The sequence below is a fragment of the Mytilus trossulus genome, chromosome 7, assembly GCF_036588685.1.
Source record: "Mytilus trossulus isolate FHL-02 chromosome 7, PNRI_Mtr1.1.1.hap1, whole genome shotgun sequence".
Taxonomy (NCBI): domain Eukaryota; kingdom Metazoa; phylum Mollusca; class Bivalvia; order Mytilida; family Mytilidae; genus Mytilus; species Mytilus trossulus.
Genome location: NC_086379.1, coordinates 39,123,073 through 39,147,352, shown reverse-complemented (window position 1 = coordinate 39,147,352; position 24,280 = coordinate 39,123,073). Strand labels below are relative to the sequence as shown.

Here is a 24,280-nt window from a genome sequence, read left to right as displayed (position 1 = left end):
GTCATTTTATCGCCTGTCTAAATATTTACTCAATAGGCCAATGACCACTATAACAGGTGTGAACAAGGTATATGATTATTTATGCTGTTTTAATTTTGAAGAATTTCAATACATTTAAGGAATTATAAAATTTCCTTCTAATGTGGACCGATTTTTTTTGGGGTAGCAACTTTTAGTTAATTAATCCTTAACTAAATATCGTATTTAACATCTGGAGCTAGTATAGTTTGAAGAAGATGGCACCCACACAAAGTATGACCATAAATTTCCACAGATAGAAACATATGTGTCTAACGAGTTCGTTAATTGATAAAAACAATCATGATAAATGCGTTTTCGAAGATGTTGAAAACCCCAAAGTTAAATTTTATTTAGTTTCTGCATGTTGAATTGACAGCGAATTAGTCGGCAGAAAACCCGATTAAGTTTTACAAACACACCTTGATTAATTGAGACATTTCAATTAGGATAACATTATTTAAGGTGGTACCCAACACTTTTACTAAAATTAATTCGGCTCGTTTAATTTTCATAAAATTTTGCAAAAGTATTTACTTTTACCCTATAACAAAAATATAAAGATTTCAAAAATTTTGAACCAACCGTTTTGTCAAAAAAATTACACTGGTTATATAGCAATTTGACAAAGACCAATTTTGATCATTGAGAAGCTTTATATTCCCTTAACAACACAATGTAATTAAAACGTTTAGCTGAATTTACAGAGTTATCTCCCTGTAGTGTTAGGTACCACCTTAATTAAGCAATTTAGAGTAGACCATTTAGTGATTTTAATAAAAGTAGGTGAAGGGTGTTATGGGAAGATACAGCCATAAAACTACATTATGAAAGCTAGACAAGATATCTTTTTTCAACATGCATACGGTTTTTATATTTACATGGCATACTACAAGCTTTGATCGCTACCAGTTTTAGAAATATGTGAAAAAAATAGCCTTAACTTTCAAAAATCTGTCATCAAATTCATTTAAAGTTGAAGACACCAAAAACTACCATTTATAATTGACCTGCAACAGAAACATTTTCTTGCAGACTTTAAAGTGCTGATGCGACGTTAAGCGGTTTGAAAGATTCAATCAATTCTTATTTTGTTGTGACCAAAATACAAACTATTAGTTTGTATAATATTTGAAAATCAAATCAATGAGACAAATTTAAAATTCAAATGCAGTTTACAGCATAACAAATAAAATGTCCATCCGAATTAATCGCACATCACCAAAATTGCTCGAAAGATGTAAGGGTAATAAAATAAGGCAATATACTCAAAGGTCTTCTATTTTAATGCATCTAAGTCGTGTGTCCGAATGTATAATGAAATACTAGGGTCAGTGAAAGTATAATTATGAATGAAAATGGAAGTATGAACCGCAGTGAATTTTAATTTTGGTGCATAATTCAGAACTTCTGAGTGCAAATATAGCACTGAATTAATCTGCAAATTTCATTGATAACACTGCTTCAGTTTGTGCATTTACTACATGTAAATGAGACTATCTGTACCATATGTTGTTCGTTGCTAAATTGTTTGGTGCATGTGGTTTTTCAGACTTTGGTGGTTTTTTTTCGAATAACAATAATTATTCAGCAGTTATTCAGTACAGACAATTTTCAATTGATGAGTTGTTGTCTCATCTACACATACATACATGTTCACATCTGTTGTCAAATATTTCACGTTTCATTCACTGAATCATATGTGTTTACGATGAAATATAATGCACATATACTTTTATGTATTAGTATATAATTTTATCACATATTTGTTATGAATACCTTAGGTTTTGCATATGCAATAACCTCAAAATTGCCCGGGGCAAAAAAGAGATATCCATATTGTGCCCTGTACCTAATGACGTGACGTCATTGCATCCTGAACGACACGTTTGTAATAAATTATTTAAGATTTTACCTTTTATGTATCATTAAATTGTTATAATTGACCTTTTTTCTCTTTTCTGCAGAACTTAAATATGTGATAAAAAGATTATAACATGTCTTTTCCATATTGGCCAGGGTATCATCCCTCGACCCATATCGGCCCTCGGCTAAAGCCTCGATGCCGATATGGGAGTCTCGGGATGATACCAGGGCCAATATGGAAAAAGGCATGTTATAATCTATACGTATGCACTATTGAGGCAAAGTTAATACTGATGATAGAAGACGATAAACCACAGTTGCTTCCGTATATCATTTCTGTACACAATAGTCATCTTTTGATTTATTGATCAAATACTATAAAACAATTTTTATTCAGACCGTTATATGTGTCATACTTGGGAGGTTTTCAAAAGTTGTAAAAATAAAAATTTATAGTCGAAGATGAAACACTCTTTGAACTCGCAACCTCATACAATTGTACTAAAATATTCAAGCAAAATATTAAACTTAGATTCATCTCAAATTTCTGTCATCATATAACAATATATTAAACTCTCGTTTTCGCTTTTGCTTATTCACGATCCTCAATTTTATTGCATTTAACATTATCTCTTATTACCACACAAATCATCTCTTGAATATTTTCTCACAAAATTTGACTTTGTCACAAAACACACGCTGGCTAACTTCCAGTGGAAAAGTTAGAAAGACAAATTACAAATCAACTATTCAGGTGCACGCCTCTTACTTTGCATGAGGACAGTGCAAGTGAATGATCTATTCAATCTGGTGACACTCGAATGACACATTATTCGATATTCCTCGGCACTCATAAATCCTAATGTTTTTCTAAGTCAACGATTTTGTGAAATTGAGATATTTTATTTATTCCGCAGACTTGGCCACACAAAATGAAAGGGTTTCTTTAGGTATTTTAATAGTAATCTGTATTTAATGATATTAAAGTCAAACACGGGTTATACTCGCAATAGATATTTGGCAAAGTTGTAATTATTAAGCTATATATTCCAATGTAATTACCCAGGGTGTAGGGTTAAGGATGGGAAAACGACTTTTGCCTTTTATACTCTGATGTCTGTTTTCAGATCCTGAACCCAATTATCATTTTCCTTTGACATTAAAACCTTGTTTGCATCCCCTTAAAATGTCATCAAATAAACACAAGATGGATACAAAGCCTCAAATCATATCAGATTTCATCTCATTTGCCATAAAAATTCGGTCCGAAATCTCACTAGTACTAATTAGACATATTTTGTTTGAAGATTTTTTACTAAGAGGTTGAATTTGTTAAATTTCCAATTTCGAAATGCGAAATAAAATACGTCAAAACCAAATATTGGGGCAAGAGTTGAAAAAGTCAATATAATTACTTGTATACGTATATGTCTGGATTTCCTCAAATTTCTAGTAAATCGCGTGGTATTGTTTTTAGTTTATATTCTATACAAATGAAGTTTCAAAACGAGTAGTTTGTAATTTAGTTCAAGTTTCTCTATTAATTTTTAAATTTATATATCTTATAGCTGACCTGTGGCACTGTTCCACATCATCAACGGGAAAAAAATGATGTTTTACCACAAGTATAGTAAGAAAATTAAACAGAGCATTTATCAGTAAATATTTCAACTTTATGTTGAGTGTTTTTCGGAATGTTGGTTCTTATCATATGTCATGATGTCAACTGTTTTTATTTGTTTTTTTGCGTATTCCCCCTTTTTCTCAAAACTATGACCAAAGCTCATACGTTTTGTAATTTAGTCGATAACTAGGTATTCTCTAATTTGTAAGCAATTGTGTGTAAACATTGCACCTGCTGACTCGATACTTATTTACTTAAGAGAGAAATTGCGTTATAAAGCTTTAATACCCAACACCTTTTATATAGCATATGAAACATAAAAAAAAATATTATTTGAAATTAATTCGGCTTGACATTATGTAAAAAAAATATCGCCACGGATGAAAAATTATACAATTAATGAAACCAATAAAGACTATCTTTATATCACTTATAAACCAGCTTATTGTGAAATTGTTGATATTTTTTCTAAATGTGTCTGTAAATGTATGTCGTTTGCATAAAAAAATATATTTTATCTTTAAGAAAGTGACGAATTCTATAAAATAATTTGAAATTAATATGTTAACTAGATTGATTTTAAGCAAAACAAGTCATTCAAATTCTCACCTATCAAATTAATAACGCTATATGTTCATAGGTGCCCATTGAGAGACACAAAACGATATAATTTCTTTTCTAAAGACGCAGTAAAGATCAGATTTCATGCTCAATTTTGTTTTATTAGAAAGCTATGTTCTGTTAAAATGTTACCGTTTGAAGCACAGCAGGCTGTTATAGGTGTACATTCATGTCACAAATTACTTTCCATAGGTGGTTTCTCACCCGGGTCGACTTTATCCGTGGCAAATCAACATAATTGAATTATCATATACAAAGTAATATTCATGTGCATGATAACAACAATACTGTTTTTAAATAAGATAAAAGTCTGGTAAAGATCTTCAAAGAGTGACTCTGTTCACCAGGTAAAGAAAGCTAAAAATTGTCAGTGTAAGAATAAAAGAGAAAATAATATTTTAATGAAGTTTGATCATATTCCTACGTAAAGTATCTCACATACTGACATTTTTTTAAGATTGTCACGATAGCCGAACTTATATGAAATATGTAAAATACGATTCACTTCAAAGCTAAATAGTAATGTATACTTCGAAGCCTCAACATTATTATGGTATAGATAGAAAAATAGTTGAAGTGCATTAGGGATTAATATGACTTTTGAGTTATTTTATGGCTATATAGTTTATCAATAATGGTATCTTTCAATACTTTACTATAAATCACTGGACATTAAGGGATCAATATTATCGATTTTAAAAAAAGTGGAAAATTGTCATTTTAATGCATATAGATTTACAAATGTGTAAGTTTATTTTTGCGTCCTCCACTGAACTAGTATACTATCATTTTTAAGAGGCCAGCTGAATCCTGAGTCCGGGAAAAGGATTTTCTCGCATCATTAAAGAACCATGGCATGGTGCCTGATGCTTTGGGTTGTGGTCGGGTTGATGCCTCCTTGATACATTCCCCATTTCCATTCTATATTTTATTTGTGATAAAATTACTTCGAAAACAAGGATCGCCGGTCCATTTAAAATACTCTGCTGTTTTACAAATTGATGCAGTTAATAGCGTATCGCAATAAAGTAATATTTTAAAAACGAAAAACTATTTGTTGCTTTTTTATTTACTTTTCATTCCTATATGAGTAAACGTCTAGTGTGTTGAAAACCAATAAAGTGAATTCTAGAAATTAGGAATCTTGAAAATTGAAAAAAAAAATATTGGTGAATACAACAATAGTAATTTCAGTTCGAATTGTTAGATTACTAGAATAGTCCACAGTTCGGACTATTTATAAAGTAATTTATCATGATTTGAAGGCAATAGAATACTTTTCTTTGTGTAACTTTGATCTTTTAGTATCGATTTTTAGCATATTCAGCGAAAACTTTTATCCAAAACAAACATTTGTAAATCCTATAAAATTTGTGTTTTTGGAATGACATGAATTTTTTAAAATGATAGATTACTGTTTTGAATTTAAAGAAATTGACAAAACTGGGTAAAAACTATAAAAATATTGCATCGACACAAAAATGCAAAAGATTGTTGGCTACAAAAGGAATGAAAAATCTATTTAAAAACTAGTTTGAAAATATACTAGAAAAGAGGAAATACACGTATTTTGCATTGTTGTTGCACTTTGCTGTTTCATTCAGTAAAAAAGGCGAATGTAATGGTAGTTTGAATAAAAAATTCAGACGATATAACTTGACATTTTGTGAAGAATTTTTTCATAAAAAAAAATAATATAGTTACCACTTATTGTGTCGACATAAACAACGTTATCTGATGTCCACTAATATATTATATAGTACTATAATAACTTGAAATATTATATAAACACTAGCCTATTGTTAAAGAACAGAGATCAATTTCAAAAAAAAATCTTACGAGAAAAATACTTTTCAAGTCATCAACTTTTCAGTATAACTTACGATCAATTTTTATCGTTGTATTTTTTGTGTGAAAAGAGCGACAAAAGTTGGCCTCTGTAGATGTCTTTTGGTCTTTGGAATCGTTGGGTTGCTGGTTTATTGACGTACACCCCACAGTTACTTTCAGTAATTTTCAATCTTAATGGTCACTTTTGAGCTGGAGTAAATTCTAAATTGAGTTATATTTGACACTGAATGTTAATGAAAGAATAGTTTATCAATTTTGTGGGTTACATTTGTACTAGAAATGCATGACCTTATGAACTTTTGAAGTCACAAATAAACTAGTGAATTAATACTAGAAATTTATTTTCGGATGTCCTACATATGTGTTTATTGTCATGTAACAATTAGCCAATAGTACAAAACGTCAAATAATAGGTTTGATGATCTCAGATTCCTACGGCTTCAAGGTTGCATATATTTTTGTTTACATCATTGATAATTTTTCACAACGGTTACTAATTTATCTTAATTGATTCGTCTAGAACACGATCTAACCAGGAAACGTACTTTTTGTCCTTAATCTACAACACACAAGTTGTCCTACCGGGATCTTAAAGCTTCACTTGGTACCATGCCACTGATTAGTTCAAAAGACGTTTATTTCTGGTTTTTATCTGCTATGATATGACTATTTCATCAAAACAAAGAAATAAAATTATTACAAAAGCAATTAAGAGGCATCTGATAAGAAATGACAATGCGTTATAATATACCTACTATATTGTGCATTTATTAACGGAATTTGTTCTTCCAAAAAATTATGAATGCCAAATTGTTTTGCCCTTGTCCTTTAACATTGTAAATATTAGTTTAGTAAATCAAAATAGTGACATCTGTCAGGTTGAGACAAGTCCACCCAAGGACACATTCGCTCATACTACCTCTCTGTTTTAACCAATACTGCCAGATGTGCACTAATATCTGTAAAATTATCTTTACAAATTATATTACAAGAAAGTATTGACCTGATTCATAGTGAATCCAAATTACTTGAAGTGAGGCTATGTTCCCTCAAAATTAGATAAACGACAAAATTAGATATTCGATGCATATATAAATAAACTTTCAATGTGCTTTAATTTCTATCAGTGAATTATTTTGAACTATTGCTTCGCATTTGACTACCGAACTCGACAGATTATCAGTGGAAAGCTTTAGTTCCACTTATCATACACATAAAATGTATGTGTCGTACCATTGTTTCTCTAGTTTGTACCGACAAATATTCATAGAAATTTAGCAAGACTCCATTCAGTGTATAGTTGTAGTTATATGCAAAACTGAAATTAACCAAAGTGGTACAGTCATTATGTTTGCTTTTGGGTTTTATTCAATTTATTACATAATGTTAGGGTATTGTATACATCCAAATCCCTTGCTTTAACGGCTTTCACTTTGATTGTTTAAGACTTTAGAAAAACTGAAATAAGTTTTGGAAACTTAAGTTTGTTGCGATAGATTTTACTGAATTTTTTGCATTAGTGAAGATGTCTTTTGTACGAAACGTACACTGCCCTCGTTTTTATACTTATAATAGAAGATGACGATATAATTTTTAGCAGGAAATTGCTTTATTTCTCATTGCTGCGATTTATTTTCCGTACTTATGCTTTGTACTTTTGTTTATTTGTTATTGTTTATTAAAATATTAAGAGTCAATGACTCCTCCAACACGACGGGTCCTTACTAATGTCTGCCCTAAATGGGTCAGTATTCTATTGTTCAGGCATCTAGATATGCTTGATAAATTAATAATCGTGGAATAATACAAGACATTTAGCAGTATGCCGTTCTTAAAATACATTCAGTTAATTATTCCATGTAGAGTATTTTTAAGCTTACAGCTATTTTAACACTAGGAACACGTGATGTCAATAATTCACTTAACGAGTTCCGAAAGATAAATATTTTATTCATAACGAGTTCCGAAATACAAATGTTATACTAGTACAATTATATTCCTGTTGGTTCTATTGCTTTCTAAGTAGTTGATATTATTGGCTTAGATAAAACAGTTTCGTTGAATGGCGAGTGGGAGCTATATAGCTATATCTGTTAATGATTGACAATAGCCATGATATGATAACTTACGTCAAAATTGGCTATTTATCAAATTTTAATAAATCTTAGCAGTAAATACAGAATAAAATATCAGCAGGGTAAGTTTTCTTACTTTAAGCTGTGGCATACTGCACGATCTATAGTCTCAACAACTACGATAGAAAAAATGTTTTGTTCGCATCCTTAATGCCCAAAGAGGGGAGGCTACTCGCATAACTATACAAAATAAGCCGTATCATGTCAATAATATTGCAGCCATATCATGAATATACATCGATTTCTTCACTGCTTTTAAAATTGCTCCAAATTATAAGTTATTGAAAGGTATATTAAGCATGTTGATTTGGAAAATCACTAGTATAGATAGTATAAAAGCTGGAACTTTCCTACAGAATGGCCGATATTTCTGGAATACACGCTTCCTACAAATATTTAAAAATTTTAAATGAAAAAAAAATGACATAAGAAAAACCCTTCCTTAGTGCCGATAGCGTTGATAGTATCCTTATTGTTCAACATTTTATTGTAACGACGGTAGTGATCAAGAAATTTCACAAACTCTATATTCGCTATTATTCAATCCCTTTTCACAGGGTAAGCAGGGTCATTAAGTTGAAAGTAGTTTATATAGATTATTCATACCCGAGCTTGTAAATGTATCCGTAATGATTGTCTGATTTAGTACAATTAAAAAACATCCATCCTTTTACAATAGAATATTTCTTCTGTACGATGACTGATGACTTTGATACTATGATATTAATCGTTATTTGATACGCAAATTACCTCCCGTGAATTAAACAGCGATGCGTTTGAAGTTATACCTTATATAGCTAAATAATATGAACTTTGATGTAAACAGGCGTCTTTTTCGGAAACTGATAGTTAAATCTGTGTACCAAGACCATAGAAAATACAAATTATGACATCATATGTTTCTTAAAATATGTTGGTTTTTTTTCTAATTCACATTCAAATGATAGCTTTATATTTGTTATGTCAATATTAGTCCTATGGGATCATTCTTAAAAGTGGATTCAATATACTCTGTATCAGTGTACTTACTCTATCTATATACAGTGATTGTATTCGAACCTCTATACAGTGATTGTATTCGAACCTATCTCTATACAGTGATTGTATTCGAACCTAGTCTTTCTCTATACAGTGATTGTATTCGAACCTAGTCTATTTCTATACAGTGATTGTATTCGAACCTAGTCTATCTCTATACAGTGATTGTATTCGAACCAATTTCGATAAATTGCATATCTACAATTAGACGTATGTATGGCATGTAAACTTGATGATTGCTTGCAGAGTAAATGTGATGAATTTGATTCGATAAGGGTATAGTCGTTAGCAATAAACACAGGATAGTGTAGCTTTCATTTTCGTTGTTTTTAATTTTGTTTGATTTATCTAAAAGGCTACCCAAAAAGTTATTCTGAAGTGTATATTTCAATATACGTTTACTATTTCAAAAGCATTGTTGGCTATGTCACTACATAATGATATTGCATCAGTAATAAAAGTGAAAAAAAATGCTTAATAACTATATATTCCCAAAGTAAATTAAGGTCATGACATTTTCGCGTGTTTGTTATTGATTTGCAAAATAAGCAAAAACTTTGAAATCCGTTTTCACAACTTCACTTTCAAATATATCGAAAATATATGCCAAGGAATGCCGTTTAAGCGGTTCAGAAGTCATAACGGCAAAAACGAAGAAGGAATGCCAAATTCAATGTAACAACAAATTTGTATTGGTAATTTAAATGATATGAATTTGTAACATCATATCGTATACCTGCTATAAATTGTTGGTGTTAACATAATAATCGATTGAAAGATAAGTTCGTGTAAATAGTACCTCCGACATTCAAGTCACGTGATTCCAGTCAACCCCAGGTGTTCCGGTATTCAATATCTTTCACGAGTCATTGGTTAGCTATGACGAAGGATAAATCGATCCTTTATAATGTTGGTCTTCTTTTTTTTTTGGAAACATTATGATACATTGTATTATATTTGTAGCTATAGGTTGTTTTTCTTCTCTGCATTTAATGGTGGGATTATCCCAAAACCGCAAAATTATTTAAGGTATTTGTAATTGAAATAATATGAATAAAAGGAGATGTGGAATACTTCAGCAACAAAACGACACATTTATACCTAAAAGACATTCAGAGATCACAATACGGTCTTCGACAATAAAAATATTATTTATAGATATGAAATATTCTAATAAGACACCGGGGCAAGGACAATGAAGTTTCGAAAGTATTTTCTTCAAACGAGATATACTACTTAAAACTATTTACTATAGTTTTAACGCTATTATTTTAATTGTAAAATGCACTTTCACAGCAACGGCGGTTATTCAGTGACGTAATAAACTCGACTATGACGATAGTTGAAAAATGTTCTTCCTTCCTGTAGAGATAATTATTCATCGATAAACCCTCTTTATCGCGAGCGAAACGAAGATACGATATCAGTCATTTTCACCAGCTGTTTGGTAACCACGTGTACGCGTTCAAACACGTGCATATGAATCAAAATGTAAAAAGTGAGCATACCGAGAGTTTGATGGCTTCCCGTTCAAGGTTGTCGATTATCTACGGACGTTTTTATTTTTCTATAAATTTGACATAAAATGGCTGAAATAAAGAAGAAACGAAACAACTGAAAAATAAAAATTTCTGTTGATATCTAGTATTTCAAATTTGTGCCAAATCCGCCTAAAAATTAATATTGGCATATGTGAGTTCAACAACGAATGATATACCTTTTTTGCATATCACATGAAGCAACAACAAAAATGACCGATACGATAAAGGTCGTTGATTCAACGTCATGCAGTTACACATTTAATTTATCAATTATCATAAGATTCACCCTCTTATTTATTTGTATCCACATTAATTGCTGTTTAAGCTGTTACTATAGTTTACTATATATATACATTTATTTATTTTATTAATTTTCCTATGCCCTTTTCAGCCTGCAACTGCAATCTCCATGCACGCAGATGTCGTTTTAATATGGAACTATATACATTGTCTGGATACAAGAGCGGAGGGGTGTGTTTGAAATGCCGCCACAACACGGCGGGTAGAAATTGTCATTATTGCCGTGAAGGTTTTTACAGAGATTCCACAAAACCCATTACACATAGGAAGGCATGTAAAGGTAGGGAGATAATTAACATTTCATTTTAATATGTCATTTTATCTTTCAGCATGTAACTGTAATTTGCATGCGAGACGGTGCACCTTTAATAGGGAGCTGTATTTATTGTCTGGATTCAGCAGTGGTGGAGTATGTCTTCGCTGTAAACACAACACAGCGGGTCGCTTTTGTCATTATTGCAAAGAAGGCTATTACCGCGATCCAACTAAACATAAAACAGATCGTAGAGTGTGCCGAGGTATGAGAAATTCCATTTCTCTTTTCCTTCGCACGGTATAACATCACGCTTAGTAGTTTTTCTTGCATGTATTATGTTTTCACTTTACAACTGATTCCGGAAGTGTGCTGTTATTCAAAGTGATATGACTTTACAATTGAATTTCGATTTGTTCCCAATCACAATCCACAGACTTTGCTTGACTATGCTTGTAGCAGAAACAATATATTACTGTTTCACCCTGTTTTTGTGTTTGTTTTTGTTTTTGTGTTGAATTGTATTTTTGCTTAATATATATGTTTTTCACTGCTTTATTTTTGTACTGTAAATCGACACATTTTAGATTAGTATTCTTATTGCTTATCTTTTCTGGTCACGCATTGTTTACATGCTAAGTCAATGTAAGTAAGGGTCCGTGAATAATGTCAAATGGGGCAATTGAATGCTCAAATTCAAGGTTAAAAACGAGTGTTGATCAAAATCATCAATGTGGCCGGTAACCGTATTCTTACATAAATATGTTAGTGTTGTTTTGCTCTTCATTTGACAGTCAGAAAATACCGAGAAAAAGCAACATAGACATCTAATCGACTTAACACGGATGTAAAGCACTTGCTTTAATTTATAAATACAATAGGTATATCTATGAGAAAACTAAACGTAAACTAGAAATGTAACTTACTTTGCAAGACATCACTAACCACTGTTGATATAACCTGTTTTAGCCTGACTCCTTTTACGATGTGAACACCTTACCGTATGTACAGACGACCCCTAATTATGGGTTTTACCACTGGATAAAAGTTCAAATGGCCATATATCTACACCCTGGCTCGTGTGTGTTAACTAAGGTTTCAGATATAATAGGATAATTGGCCTGTCCTGTTAGTCGCCAAGAGGGAGACAATTTCTGTCTAGAAACAACAGATAGTTTTATTAAAAGAGAGAAAAGGGAAGGACTTCGGCAATTTAAATTAATGGCACAAACATTGGCACAAACCATGACAATAGAGCAAACTATGTTATAACATACACTCACATTAACTTCTTTTTAGTAAGTAAAATAACAGTAAATTAGTTGCGGAGTTATGGTATTATATTAACTGTCAATAACCCTTAGATGTTAATATTACCGAATTCTCTTTTTACATCGAAAGTTAAACAATTACACATGTAAAATACCACCTCTTCTAACTTAAAGAAATTTTTATGATGATTGCACAGGTGTGCTCAAAAGCTAACCGAAACCTTTGATAACATTCTAGAGACCTTTTCTTTTCTTTCTCTGAGTGACGCATAAACATAAATCAAGTCTATATGTACATGTAAGTGTTCACATCTGGAATAATAATGTGATGAAAAATTTCATTCTACATAATACTAGAACCCTCTTTATATACTTCCGTTTTCTTTACAAAAATATGAGATTGGTTATCCAAATTAATTGTTGCCGTCCGCCGAATCAGTATGTTATGGATACATTGCTGTTAGTAACGGGAAGACAACTCGAATTAAAAGTGCTGCAATTATCTGAAAAAAATCTGCATCCTGCTAGTCAAACAAAAAATATTCAATTTGTCGACATCCATGTTGTTATGTCATAATTACTCTTGTTAAAACTTAAGAAACCACTAGGAAGTCCTAACACACAGGTCAACATTTTACATACCTCTCGATACCTTGTTCAATTTCCAGGTATTTCCCGAACGAACGAACTTTATAAAGTGTTATTTTAAGCGAATTTTCCACTTATCTGACACAGAACCAACGTCAATTTGTTCTCGTCCTAAATAAGCCTGACATATGTGACACTGGACGTTTGGCAAGCAACAACAATAAGTCAATACCATATTTGACGCCTATAGTTGATGAAATCTGCTTCATTTGGACTAGGACATTAGCATAAGTCATGTAGCGATTTCAAAAAGCACAAAGAGGAATATCTAGAGGATTAAATCTACTGCTGACATCATTCAACAAACAAGACATATGATACCAACACCGAATAGAAATAGTTAATTTCTTATGGATTTGTTTCAATTACAATCGGAAAGATACAAAAAACGAAATAAGAGTTTTTTAAAAGCTTTTTTGTTCTTTTTAGTAAACATATTATTACAGTGCTACATTGTATCTCTATGTATTTGTGTAATTAAGGCTGTTTTTTGATACATTGTACCACTTATGCAATGTTAATTTTTTAATTTATTTTTGGGGCATCTTAAGACACCCGATCTAGAAAACATTGTTTTTGGGGGAGGGTTTGAAATTCCTACATTGTACTTATGTTTTTTCTTTGTTAGTTACCTTATCTCGAATAATATGCACACAACTGTGTAACCATAATTTATAAAAGATTAGGAGTTAGTTTTTTTGTGGTGTTCTCTAAACAGAAAATTTTAATGTGTAATGGGCCTACACAATTTAGGCTCAATCAAAAGTGTGAAAATTTCCGTTTATGTGGCGGAGTTGAATTCGAACCCATCCCATTTTTTCTGCAAAAACGAAATTAAAAAAAAAGGATTAAGATTCTAAATTATATCAATCCTTATTTTATTATTGTGTTTGTTTTAAGGGTGAAACTTTTTGAAACAGTAAAAAAAAACAAGTACTGGAGCCTCAATATATGATTGAATTGTTATTCTGGTTCGTCACACATTTCCTGTGTTTTGTTCTTTTAATGTTCATGGTGGTTTTGTAAGTGTTAACCACCAATAACAAGAAACACTGCTTATAAAGAAGTACAAGTTTACAAACCAGTCAAGTATGTTTAAATTAAATACTTGATCGCCAAAGCAAATTCAAATTAAATTTATCAATTATACACGTTCCCATTCATGTCAATGATTCACACTAAATACTAAGTCTGGTTTTTTAGAACTTTTTTTTAAAAAGTTTTTTAATGAATAGAAACTTACATTTTTATACAATAAATCATACAAATTTATGCATTACTATATGCATCTTCTGATTTTTGAATTGAGGTACAATTTATTTAGAATAATAACATGTCTCTAGATGTCCTTGTAGATAATTTAGTTATTTTCAGCAAATGGTTTGTTCATTCACAATTGACGTTTGCAGTTATATATATGCACATAAATTAAAACATGAATCATGTGTGTGAAAATCTATTATAGTAAATAAATAATGACTGAAAAATGTATATAAATAACGTCCTACTTCTTGTGTCTGATGATCACAATTGTTTAATTTATTTGCACCAAAATTTCCAATTTATAGGTTTTTTTTTAATATTTCACAATTTTCATCATTATGAATTACAACATTTTTTTACGATAAAATAATCTTTCTAAAAAAAAATTAATAGACCGAAATATTTTTATTCTTTTTTCATTATTGTACAATTATTTTCAGGCGTTATATATTTTTTTATTCTTATATGGTATGACTTAAAGTTTGGGTCTACCATAAATAATTTGAACAAAAATACCATTGAAGCAAAGCAACATTGCAATTTGTTCTAGCAGTAGTTTGATTACTCCAATTTTAATCGATTCTACCACGAATTAAACACCCGACACATTTAAAATTTTATATTAAAAATATTAAGTCAATTAAATAAATGGAATTATATTATTTAACTCTAGTTAATAAAAGGTATTTATATATTTGTGTAAACACCTTCTTTTTTTTTAATCTGAATGTGACGTTGCATAGAACGGAGAGATTTAAAACTCTCACACCTTTGTATTGCGCAGGAGTAGAAAGAAAGAATCTAGCTTATAAAGAAACCAATAGCTAGAGAATCTAACTCAAGAGCTTTACACCTAAATCCACATTGAGAAATTGGACAAAGATTTCTTTTCAAATAAATATCATGGTTTGATGAACGCAGGTTTCATTAGCTATCATATTGGTACTTGAGAAATTTTAGATTAACCGCCAAATTAGACCTCCTCGGCGGAATTTCATTGTATAAACACATTGACTCAGAATTCTAGATTACAGTTTTCACACCCTTTAATGAATTTCGAATCTACATTATATGCTGTCCTTTGCAATTTCTTTAGTTTTCCAAACAAAGTTATATAACCCAGTTTTACCAAATTGAAAAATAAAGATATTAGAATTTTGCAAAATAGACATTTCAAATTTGGCGTAAAAAATGTTAAAACGATGTGTTCATTACTTTGTTATTATTTTCATCAGAGCCTGCAGCACGTTTTCAAAACCACATTACATGTCTGTTCTTGTTAATTAGTTACAATCGTTGATTTTTCCATAACGCAATTCATTCAGTTGAATATGGGTTCCTGGTGGGTTTTTGTTTTTGATTTTTTTTCACATACCTGTCTATGAAGTCTTGTAAAATTCAAGATTGACATATGCATTTAACATCAAAAGTTAACCTAAATCGTTAATGCCTATCTGCGTATATGAAGAAGAAAAATCGAATTTTACCATTCTGACCTTGTCGACATTTTTAGAATTGGCTTTTGTTGTCCTAGCTTAAATCCGGTCATTTTTTTTTGCTTCAAATTTCCATTATCTACCAAATTATATGTTGCATTAGCTGATAATTTCTTAATAATATCTTATTTATCCATTCGTGATGTATTTTTAATATGAAAACTAGAAATTTGCTGAACAAAGATTAAGTTGCAAAATCTTCATATGCACTTACTTTTAGGTCCTCATTTAATAAAAAAAAATGTATAGATTTCATTTAATGAGGAATATGATCAGATAATGAAACGGCGTTTTGCTTAATAACTCTTAAACACGTAGTTTCCCTTTCGCTAGTTGCGTGAAGAATAGGACAGAAAAGTATTATATTGTCTTAAATGGATCATAACTTAAATATTCAGTGGATTAAACACGTGTATAGAATCAAGCTCAATTCCGATGGAAACTAGAATGAATTATTTTGGAATGTTTGTGCAATATTTTCTATTTTGAAGTGCTTAATGTTTTGTCATATCGGGGTCATGTATATTTGATTAAACGGTATGGAGTTTATTCATTGAGGAACATTGTTGAAGGTCGAATGGTTATCTTTAATAGTATTGTTGACAAAATCAAGGTCATTGAGGCGTCATAATTTTCTCTTTTTCAATCTGTCATCATCACCATATTTTATACAGTACTATGATGCACTGTGTCTTATTTGTAAACAATTGCATCGTGAATGAGTATCATGATAATCTTTGGTTAAATGCACTTTGAGTATGTGTATTTTAAAACAATTTGGATACTAAATGAGGTGATAGTGCATTAATGAATGTTCTTTTTAATGTTCAACTTTCATAACATGAAATAAAAATAAAACAATTTTTATTTTACCTACTCCTTTTATGCACTCAAAGATAACAAATATATATTCAAATTTCTTCAATGCTTTAGAATTCTGATTATTACTTACTTATTTTTAGGATATACGTTATAATATATAAAACTTTAAAACATTGACGTTGTTTTCTACAATAAGAATAAATTCAAAAATAGTTTACCTCCATTCTAACCGACCACGTAGTGTGTTTGGACCCGACTTCCGACAGAAAAGAATAATAACAAGTGCGGTTCTTAATCATAAACGCTCAAAAACTGTTGATACTGGTATGTTCAGTCACCGTCATAACCAAAAGAATATGTCAAACAGATGAACAAATATTTGCCAAACAAATCTCAAGAAATGAAGATTAAACAACACGAACACCACCGGAATCCGGATGCAAGCTCAAACAAGGATGTTACAACAAGGAGCATGCGTATTTCTGCACAGAACACTGTGTTCTATATCTGTAGTGTACATATACATGTATGTGTAAATCAACATTTTATTAGAATTTATTTATAGTGTAATTTGAATTAAAAAAAAAAAATTCTTGTTTCAGCTTGTGATTGTCATCCTGTCGGAGCTCTCGGAAAAACTTGCAACCAGACATCCGGTCAATGTCCATGTAAAGATGGTGTGACTGGTCTTACATGTAACCGCTGTTCAAATGGCTACCAACAGAGCAATTCACCTATCGCTCCTTGTATAAGTGAGTACATCGTGTTTGTGTGTTTTGTGTGTTGTTTGAGTTTCGTGTTTAAGTCAGAGTTTTGTGTTCTTCAAATCAATTATTTCAATTATTTCATTTTTACTTGTTATTTCAGACGGAACAGCAGTGAAGAAAGGAAAGGGAAAAAAAGGAGATAAGAGTTAGTGTTCTATGCGCATGAGCGATTTTAGGTTTTAGTGTTTAAAGTTATTGCGCATGAGCGCTTTTGACATTTCTTGTTCTTGCTTGTTGGGACTCTGGCGCATGGATATACTCTGACAAGTTTTTATCAAATTTTCTGATTTATCCAAGAGTGTAGCTTAGTTGAGCATGGTTGAATTCTGTGGCCACTTCTTGCACTTCTTTGGAAGCGTCTATTTATTGACATGCCGTTATTATGCTGATTGTTTTTCTCTGTGCTTGTGCAAAACTTTTAACTACTACTCAATTTATATTAACAAGCTACATATTTTAATCAGAGAGATTTAACTCATACAAAAAATATATGATTTTTTTCTGATTCAAATTAATATTTTGTTTATGTCTAATCGATAACCGCAAAATCTATAAATTGTCTTGAAAAGAAAATGAAGGGCTTAGATTATAGTAACAAATTAAGCAACAACGTTCAGATTATTTTTCTCGCTGCCAATTTTCTAATAGTTTTGTGTCTTTGTGATTTGATGGCTTTATCATTAAACTCTTTATAGTTTCAAAGATACATACGGTTTATCAATTTAGAAAGTTATAATTGCACAAGTGAATCGGCCAGCACTTGTTTTGATGTTGGTTTTGAGCATGATCTTGAACATTGTATAGCGGGAGATCAGAAATGATGCACGCAACATTTACTTCCAGGATGGTAAAACAGTTTTCTTCATAGATTGAAAATGCATGAAATTGTTGTTGCTTTTGCACTTTGAATATACGATGTACAGCTACATGAATTGAATATGCAAACCGACTATAGATGATACATGTAGTTAAAATTTCTTTACGTTAATCCTGGTCATATTTAGATTTTTGCAGGAGAAATTCTAGTTGAAAACAAGTATAAACGTATTGAAAGAAAACTTAAGACTTTTAAAGCACGCATATAATAAATTATTATAATACTTTGATTAAAGGTATCTTAAAAATATATCGAGAGTTGTCTCGTTGGCACGAACACCACATCTTCTTGTGTCAATGACACACAATATTAAAAAATGAATTCAAAAATTATAATTAAAATACATCAACACATAATAAATACAACTAACATCGGCTAAAATAGTAGCTAACAAAATCGTCTATGATCAACTTTGAGAATGTTTTTGTACTTTCATTGTGAGGTTGCGATTTATTATAGTTTAAGAATAAGATCGTTTTCATTCATACTTGAAACAATCGAAGCTAGTAAGAAAAAAATATATTTACTTAGTGCCATTATTATAAATTAATTCTATGCGGTGCGTGCGAGCGCTGTTTTATTTCTTTTATTCCTAAATATCCTTTTCAAAATGAGGATAGCTTACATTGACGCAATATTTTTTTTTTATTTCTTAAAGATATTTCTTTTTTTTGTGTGTTTAAAATCAGTTTTCAATTATGCATGCTATTTTATATGACAGAGCGACTACTTATATTCTAACGTTGCTAATAAAAAAAGAGCCAAATGTATCTGCTTGTCACCAAATATGAGTCAATTGATTTTATTAAAATGTCTTTAAAGTAAAAAAGAGCTGACGATCATTCTGCAGAGACAAATAACTTAAATGGAAGAAATTGTTAACATTAAATTTGTTATGCTTATAATTCAATAATTTCTTTGTTATATCTTGGCACTAAATGAACGCAAAACAAAAAAGTGTCTTAAATGGCAAATTGCAATTCTAAATTCTTCACAGCATCTCTGTTTTCTTCTAATCGACATTTAGAAATTGTACTTTGTAGTTGCATAGTGCATCTTTGTCGATATTAATTATCGCTGAAACCACTTTTAAACAGCTGAACATCTTTAACATAACTGACAAATGTATCGTTACTTGTTGTGCTAGAGAAAATGTTTCATACATTAACGTAAGCGATTAAATATTGCGTATCTGAAGCCACTTACGATAACGAAAAGTCACACTGAGATAATTATTGCTGAAGCTTTGTTTTATTTAGCACTAATAGTTCTGTTTGAACCGCTGAAGATTTTCAATGGGTTGGCACACTTGCACTTTTAAATAATTGCATCACTAACGTCAATTATTGGAAGTGTTTTCCATAAACATAAAATGTGTCTATACTTAACAATCATTATGCATATATATTAATAAAACTTAAATAATTCTCGTAAATGGTCCCGTTACATTCATGGATGTTTTAGTTTGAATAGTACAGATGTATCCTTTAAACATGTGACTCCGTATACTTTTGTACTTTGTTGACCTTTTGAAATATTTTCCGTTGCTCACTTCTGTAACTCGCTTTGGTGTGAAAATGAAATTGTTCTATCGAAAAAAAATAATGGAGGTCTTTGTCTTTTTTGGACTATTCTGCGCCCCATTTATCATTTATATAGGGAAGCTTTGATGGAAGTCTCGATTATAAATTGGTGTCCAGATCTTAAGGGGATAGTTTTGAGCATTTTAAGACCATTAATTTAATAAGTTCATACTTGTTTGAGTTCAGTCAATAAGCTCAATGAAAAGTTATCATTTCTTTGCATAATTATGGTTGATAAAATGCTTTCTCCATTTGATATTCGTTGAGCTAGATTTTGTAGTGCTTGTTTTCGAGATTTGAAATAATTATCAAAAATGTATTCATATTTTGAAACATTTACAAGAGTTACTGCTGTCGTTCTGAAATAAACAGTAATAATGTGTTTAAAAAGATAGGATAGGAATAAACTATTTTTTAAAGATCCATGATATTCTTTATTGAGCATAAACATTGGATGGAGAGTTGTCTCATATTGGCACTCATACCATATCTTTTTTATTTTTATTTTTTTTATCTATTGACGCATTTGATACTAATAGTCTTATAAACTCTGTTACAGAAATTCCAACAGTTACACAGAAGCCTCCTCGTACAGGTTCAAAGGGTAAGTACTGTATGAAAAAGAGGCTGTGATTTAGTTTGTCTGGTTCGATTTTAACGAGTCATATAGATTGAAGATAGCTTTAGAAGAAGAGTAATTTAAAATGATATTTCAGCAAAATCTACAATATGACTTCGAACCTCCTCACAAGCTATTTACGCAATATATAAATGTTTACACCATGGACATATTTTATTTAATAAAAGTAGCAAGGAATTAAGAAAACAGGCTATTACCCAGGTTAGGGGGAGGGTTGGGATCCCGCTAACATGTTTAACCCCGCCACATTATTTATGTATGTGCCTGTCCTAAGTCAGGAGCCTGTAGTTCAGTGTTTGTCGTTTGTTTATGTGTTACATATTTGTTTTTCATTCATTTTTCATTGTCTTATCGGGGCCTTTTATAGCTGACTATGCGGCATGGGCTTTTCTCATTCTTGAAGGCCGTACTGTGACCTATTATAGTTGTTAATGTTTGTGTCATTTTGGTCTTTTGTGGATAGTTGTCTCATAGGCAATCATACCACATCTTCTTTTTTTTTTTTTTATATTAAAACAATTGCTACAAAAGGATGATTTTCATTTCGAAATTTTCAGTTTACTATACATTACACATACCCCAAAATAAAATGGCAATTACAAAGATTTGGAAACTGAAATCCAATTCTCTCTCCTACGCACATAACACTACAAATACAAGCATTAACTTTATTCTTGCCAGCAAATGTTTCCCCGAAGAACAATTTACGTATACCACCAACAAACATACTGACAATTCGTAAATAATTTTCGTTCTTAGCATTGAGATTACCTGGATCATTGTAATAATGAATTTATATCTTACCATGGGTAATAATTTAGGGAAATAATAGTTTTATGAGTATTTCCCAGAAGACAGTAATTAGCCTGTTGCACGTGAGAGTAACTTCCTGTCATTAAGGTTCTAGAGTGTCATTATTTGGATAAGTGTCACTAACTGCGTGATGTAGAAAGGTAGAAACAATAATTAGTGTTGCTATTGTCTATGAAAAGATTGTTATGTGATTGAATGGAGAAAGATCGGATAAGGGTAAACTCATTATGATGCCAAGCGTCTGTATGATTGATGGTTTCATGCTCTCAGGTGTTAAGGAACGTTTATTTATTTTGGTAAATATCCAGTTCTTTGAGCTCCTTTTCTGATCTACATCAATACAATTTCAATAATTGATTTTCCACAGACGGTAGAAGAATTCCTATTACTTTTTTGACAAAAACTGAAGAATTCATCAACTTGCAAGTAATGTTTTTCGAAAAATTATAGCCCCATAGTAGTCTCATTACTTAAGAGAAAAATGATCAAAGCAAATTTATTGGATAATTCAGGAATCGCAAATATGATAACAAGAGATAAACCCATTACAAAGACAAGCATGTAGAGAAACAATAAACCACAGTAAATATAACATGGTTTCACTTTTAAGTAAGGCATAATGGCATATTGCTTAACTATTGGGTAATTGTTGAATGTCTTTGATTTGTCTTTCAAATTTTATCATAGTGTGGTTCCCCGTTCTTTTTTTAAGTTAAGTTTGCATATTCTTTTTATGCTCCTTCTGAATAATTTTTTCGAGTGTCTTTGTTCTTCCAGAAATGGGTTTGTTTTCATATGTATTAATGCCTTTAAGGTCATAAGATGAGAGAATGCATGAACTGCAGCTTTTATCAGAACTTTAAATGAGTTAGAGGGAAGATTTTAGTTATCAAACAACTATTTTAACCCGCCACATGAAAATAAACTCATCATAGATACCAGGACTAAACTTAGTATATACGCCAGACGCGCGTTTCTTCTTCAAAAGACTCATCAGTGACGCTCGAATCAATAAAAGTTAAAAAGGCCAAACAAAGTACGAAGTTGAAGAGCATTGAGTACCAAAATTTGAATTTGAATGCGAATTCAATGTTAGGACAGGATTTTTGCATTATCTGCTTAATTTTTACAGCTTGTCAAGATTCGAAAATATTTCAGAGCTTGACACACAGTGTAGACTCTCGTCAATTGGTGAAATCGCGTGTTGACCTAGAGCTATTTTAATTATATTTTTTTTTGGCTAGATCATTGGGTAGCTTCACTGTATAATCTCACTTCATATACTTCTGATTTGTACAGATACCATTACATAATGTGCCTACATTGTATTTTAAAATTTGAAGTTTTTAATTTAATAGGTGACAGGTGCGGGAAATGCAGGAAGAAACAAAGGAGAATTAACAACAAGAAATACTGCAGAGCAGATTTTGGTAAGTCTAATTACCAACTTTCACATACAATTAAATCAGCAGATCGGAACTGGAAATGCAACGTACGCACCTGGTTCCTGATAATTAAACGAAATCTTCAAACCAGACTATCTTTTTTTCAAACTTGAGATGAAAGTATATTGATATGCTATAATGATGTGCCTTATTAATGTCCATTATTATCTTCATTGTTAAATGTATTTTGATGCTAAAATTTGGCAAATTGGTCTTATAATATTTAGAAAATAAAATATAAACCCATTACATTTTTTCTTTCTTTCATAATTTTCTTTAATCAAAATGCTTTTTGCGTATAATGTTCGTCATAAATCAATAATAAACTCTCATCTCAAAATGTTTCAACATTATAATCTTTTATAAGAAAATTCTGTTGATAACACTATAAAATTATAGTAGTGTCTGGGTGTATTTTGAATAAACAGTTAAAAATTGAAAACTAAAAGTTTGGTACGTTACTACAGATAACATTTGTTCGATTATTCGATTGTAAAATAAGTAAATCTGGAATTTTACGCGACTGTCATACATCATTTGTACATGGGATAATTTTAGGTAGCTTTAAAACCAGGTTTAATTCACCATTTTTACATAAGAAAATATGCAAAAAGTCAGGAATATGACAGTTGTTTTCTAGTGAGCTTTTGTTTTTGCCATTTTATAAGGGACTTTCCGTTTTGAAATTTCCTTGGAGTTCAATATTTGTGTAATTTTTTTTTTTTTCTATCAAACAAAATACAAATTGGGTCATTCTGATGAAGTTGACTTTACCCTTTATCAAATAAACTCTAAAACTGTTTCTTATTTACAAAATAAAAGGATAAGTACGTGAACAGTTATATATTAGAGTTTTCAAATAAACAGCATCTTTTGATAGGTGCAATAGAGATATCATCGAAATACTCTCTATAGAAAACGTTTATCAAACATATTAAGCTTTCACGCGTTTTATAGGTCAAATCGTTTTTCATTTTTTTACCATCTCTGTTTTGAATAAATATTTGATTGTTCCTTTCAAAATTTTGAATTCTATAACACATATGCTGTAGCGTAAAACGTATTTACCACTGACATGGTACAGACTTTGCTTTATTTCAACATGCCAAGAAAGTTTTTGTATATTTTATGCCTGTTGTCAGTTCATTGATTGGTACATGCAAATCAGTTTATAAAATCTATCTTTATTTTGACAGTAAGTTGATTTACTATAGAACGTTTAGAAACAGAAGTGTAAGCTTGGTTGTACTAGCTTATATCTGACTTTTAAGATATATTTGTTGATTTGAATTTCATTCATTTTTTGTATACGATAAGTTTTAAATACAAGAAGTCGAAATGATTACAAATAATCGTGCAAATTGTAGAATTAGATGCTCTAATTTACGTATGTTGCTGTGTTCAGTGA

At 30.8% G+C, this 24,280-nt stretch overlaps 1 protein-coding gene across 3 annotated transcripts in view; it reads left to right on the top strand.

Annotated features, from left to right (window-relative positions):
• LOC134725058 (netrin-1-like) overlaps nucleotides 1-24,280 on the top strand; it is a 39,074-nt gene that overhangs the window by 11,229 nt on the left and 3,565 nt on the right. The window contains exons 2-6 of one of the 3 annotated variants that reach the window (XM_063588558.1): nucleotides 11,324-11,512; nucleotides 17,350-17,499; nucleotides 17,615-17,659; nucleotides 20,534-20,578; nucleotides 22,786-22,857. In XM_063588558.1, the coding sequence (XP_063444628.1) occupies nucleotides 11,324-11,512; nucleotides 17,350-17,499; nucleotides 17,615-17,659; nucleotides 20,534-20,578; nucleotides 22,786-22,857 (501 nt within the window). Of the gene's footprint in view, nucleotides 1-11,085; nucleotides 11,275-11,323; nucleotides 11,513-17,349; nucleotides 17,500-17,614; nucleotides 17,660-20,533; nucleotides 20,579-22,785; nucleotides 22,858-24,280 lie in introns of all 3 variants that reach the window. The other 2 variants (XM_063588557.1, XM_063588559.1) reach the window with 2 other exon arrangements.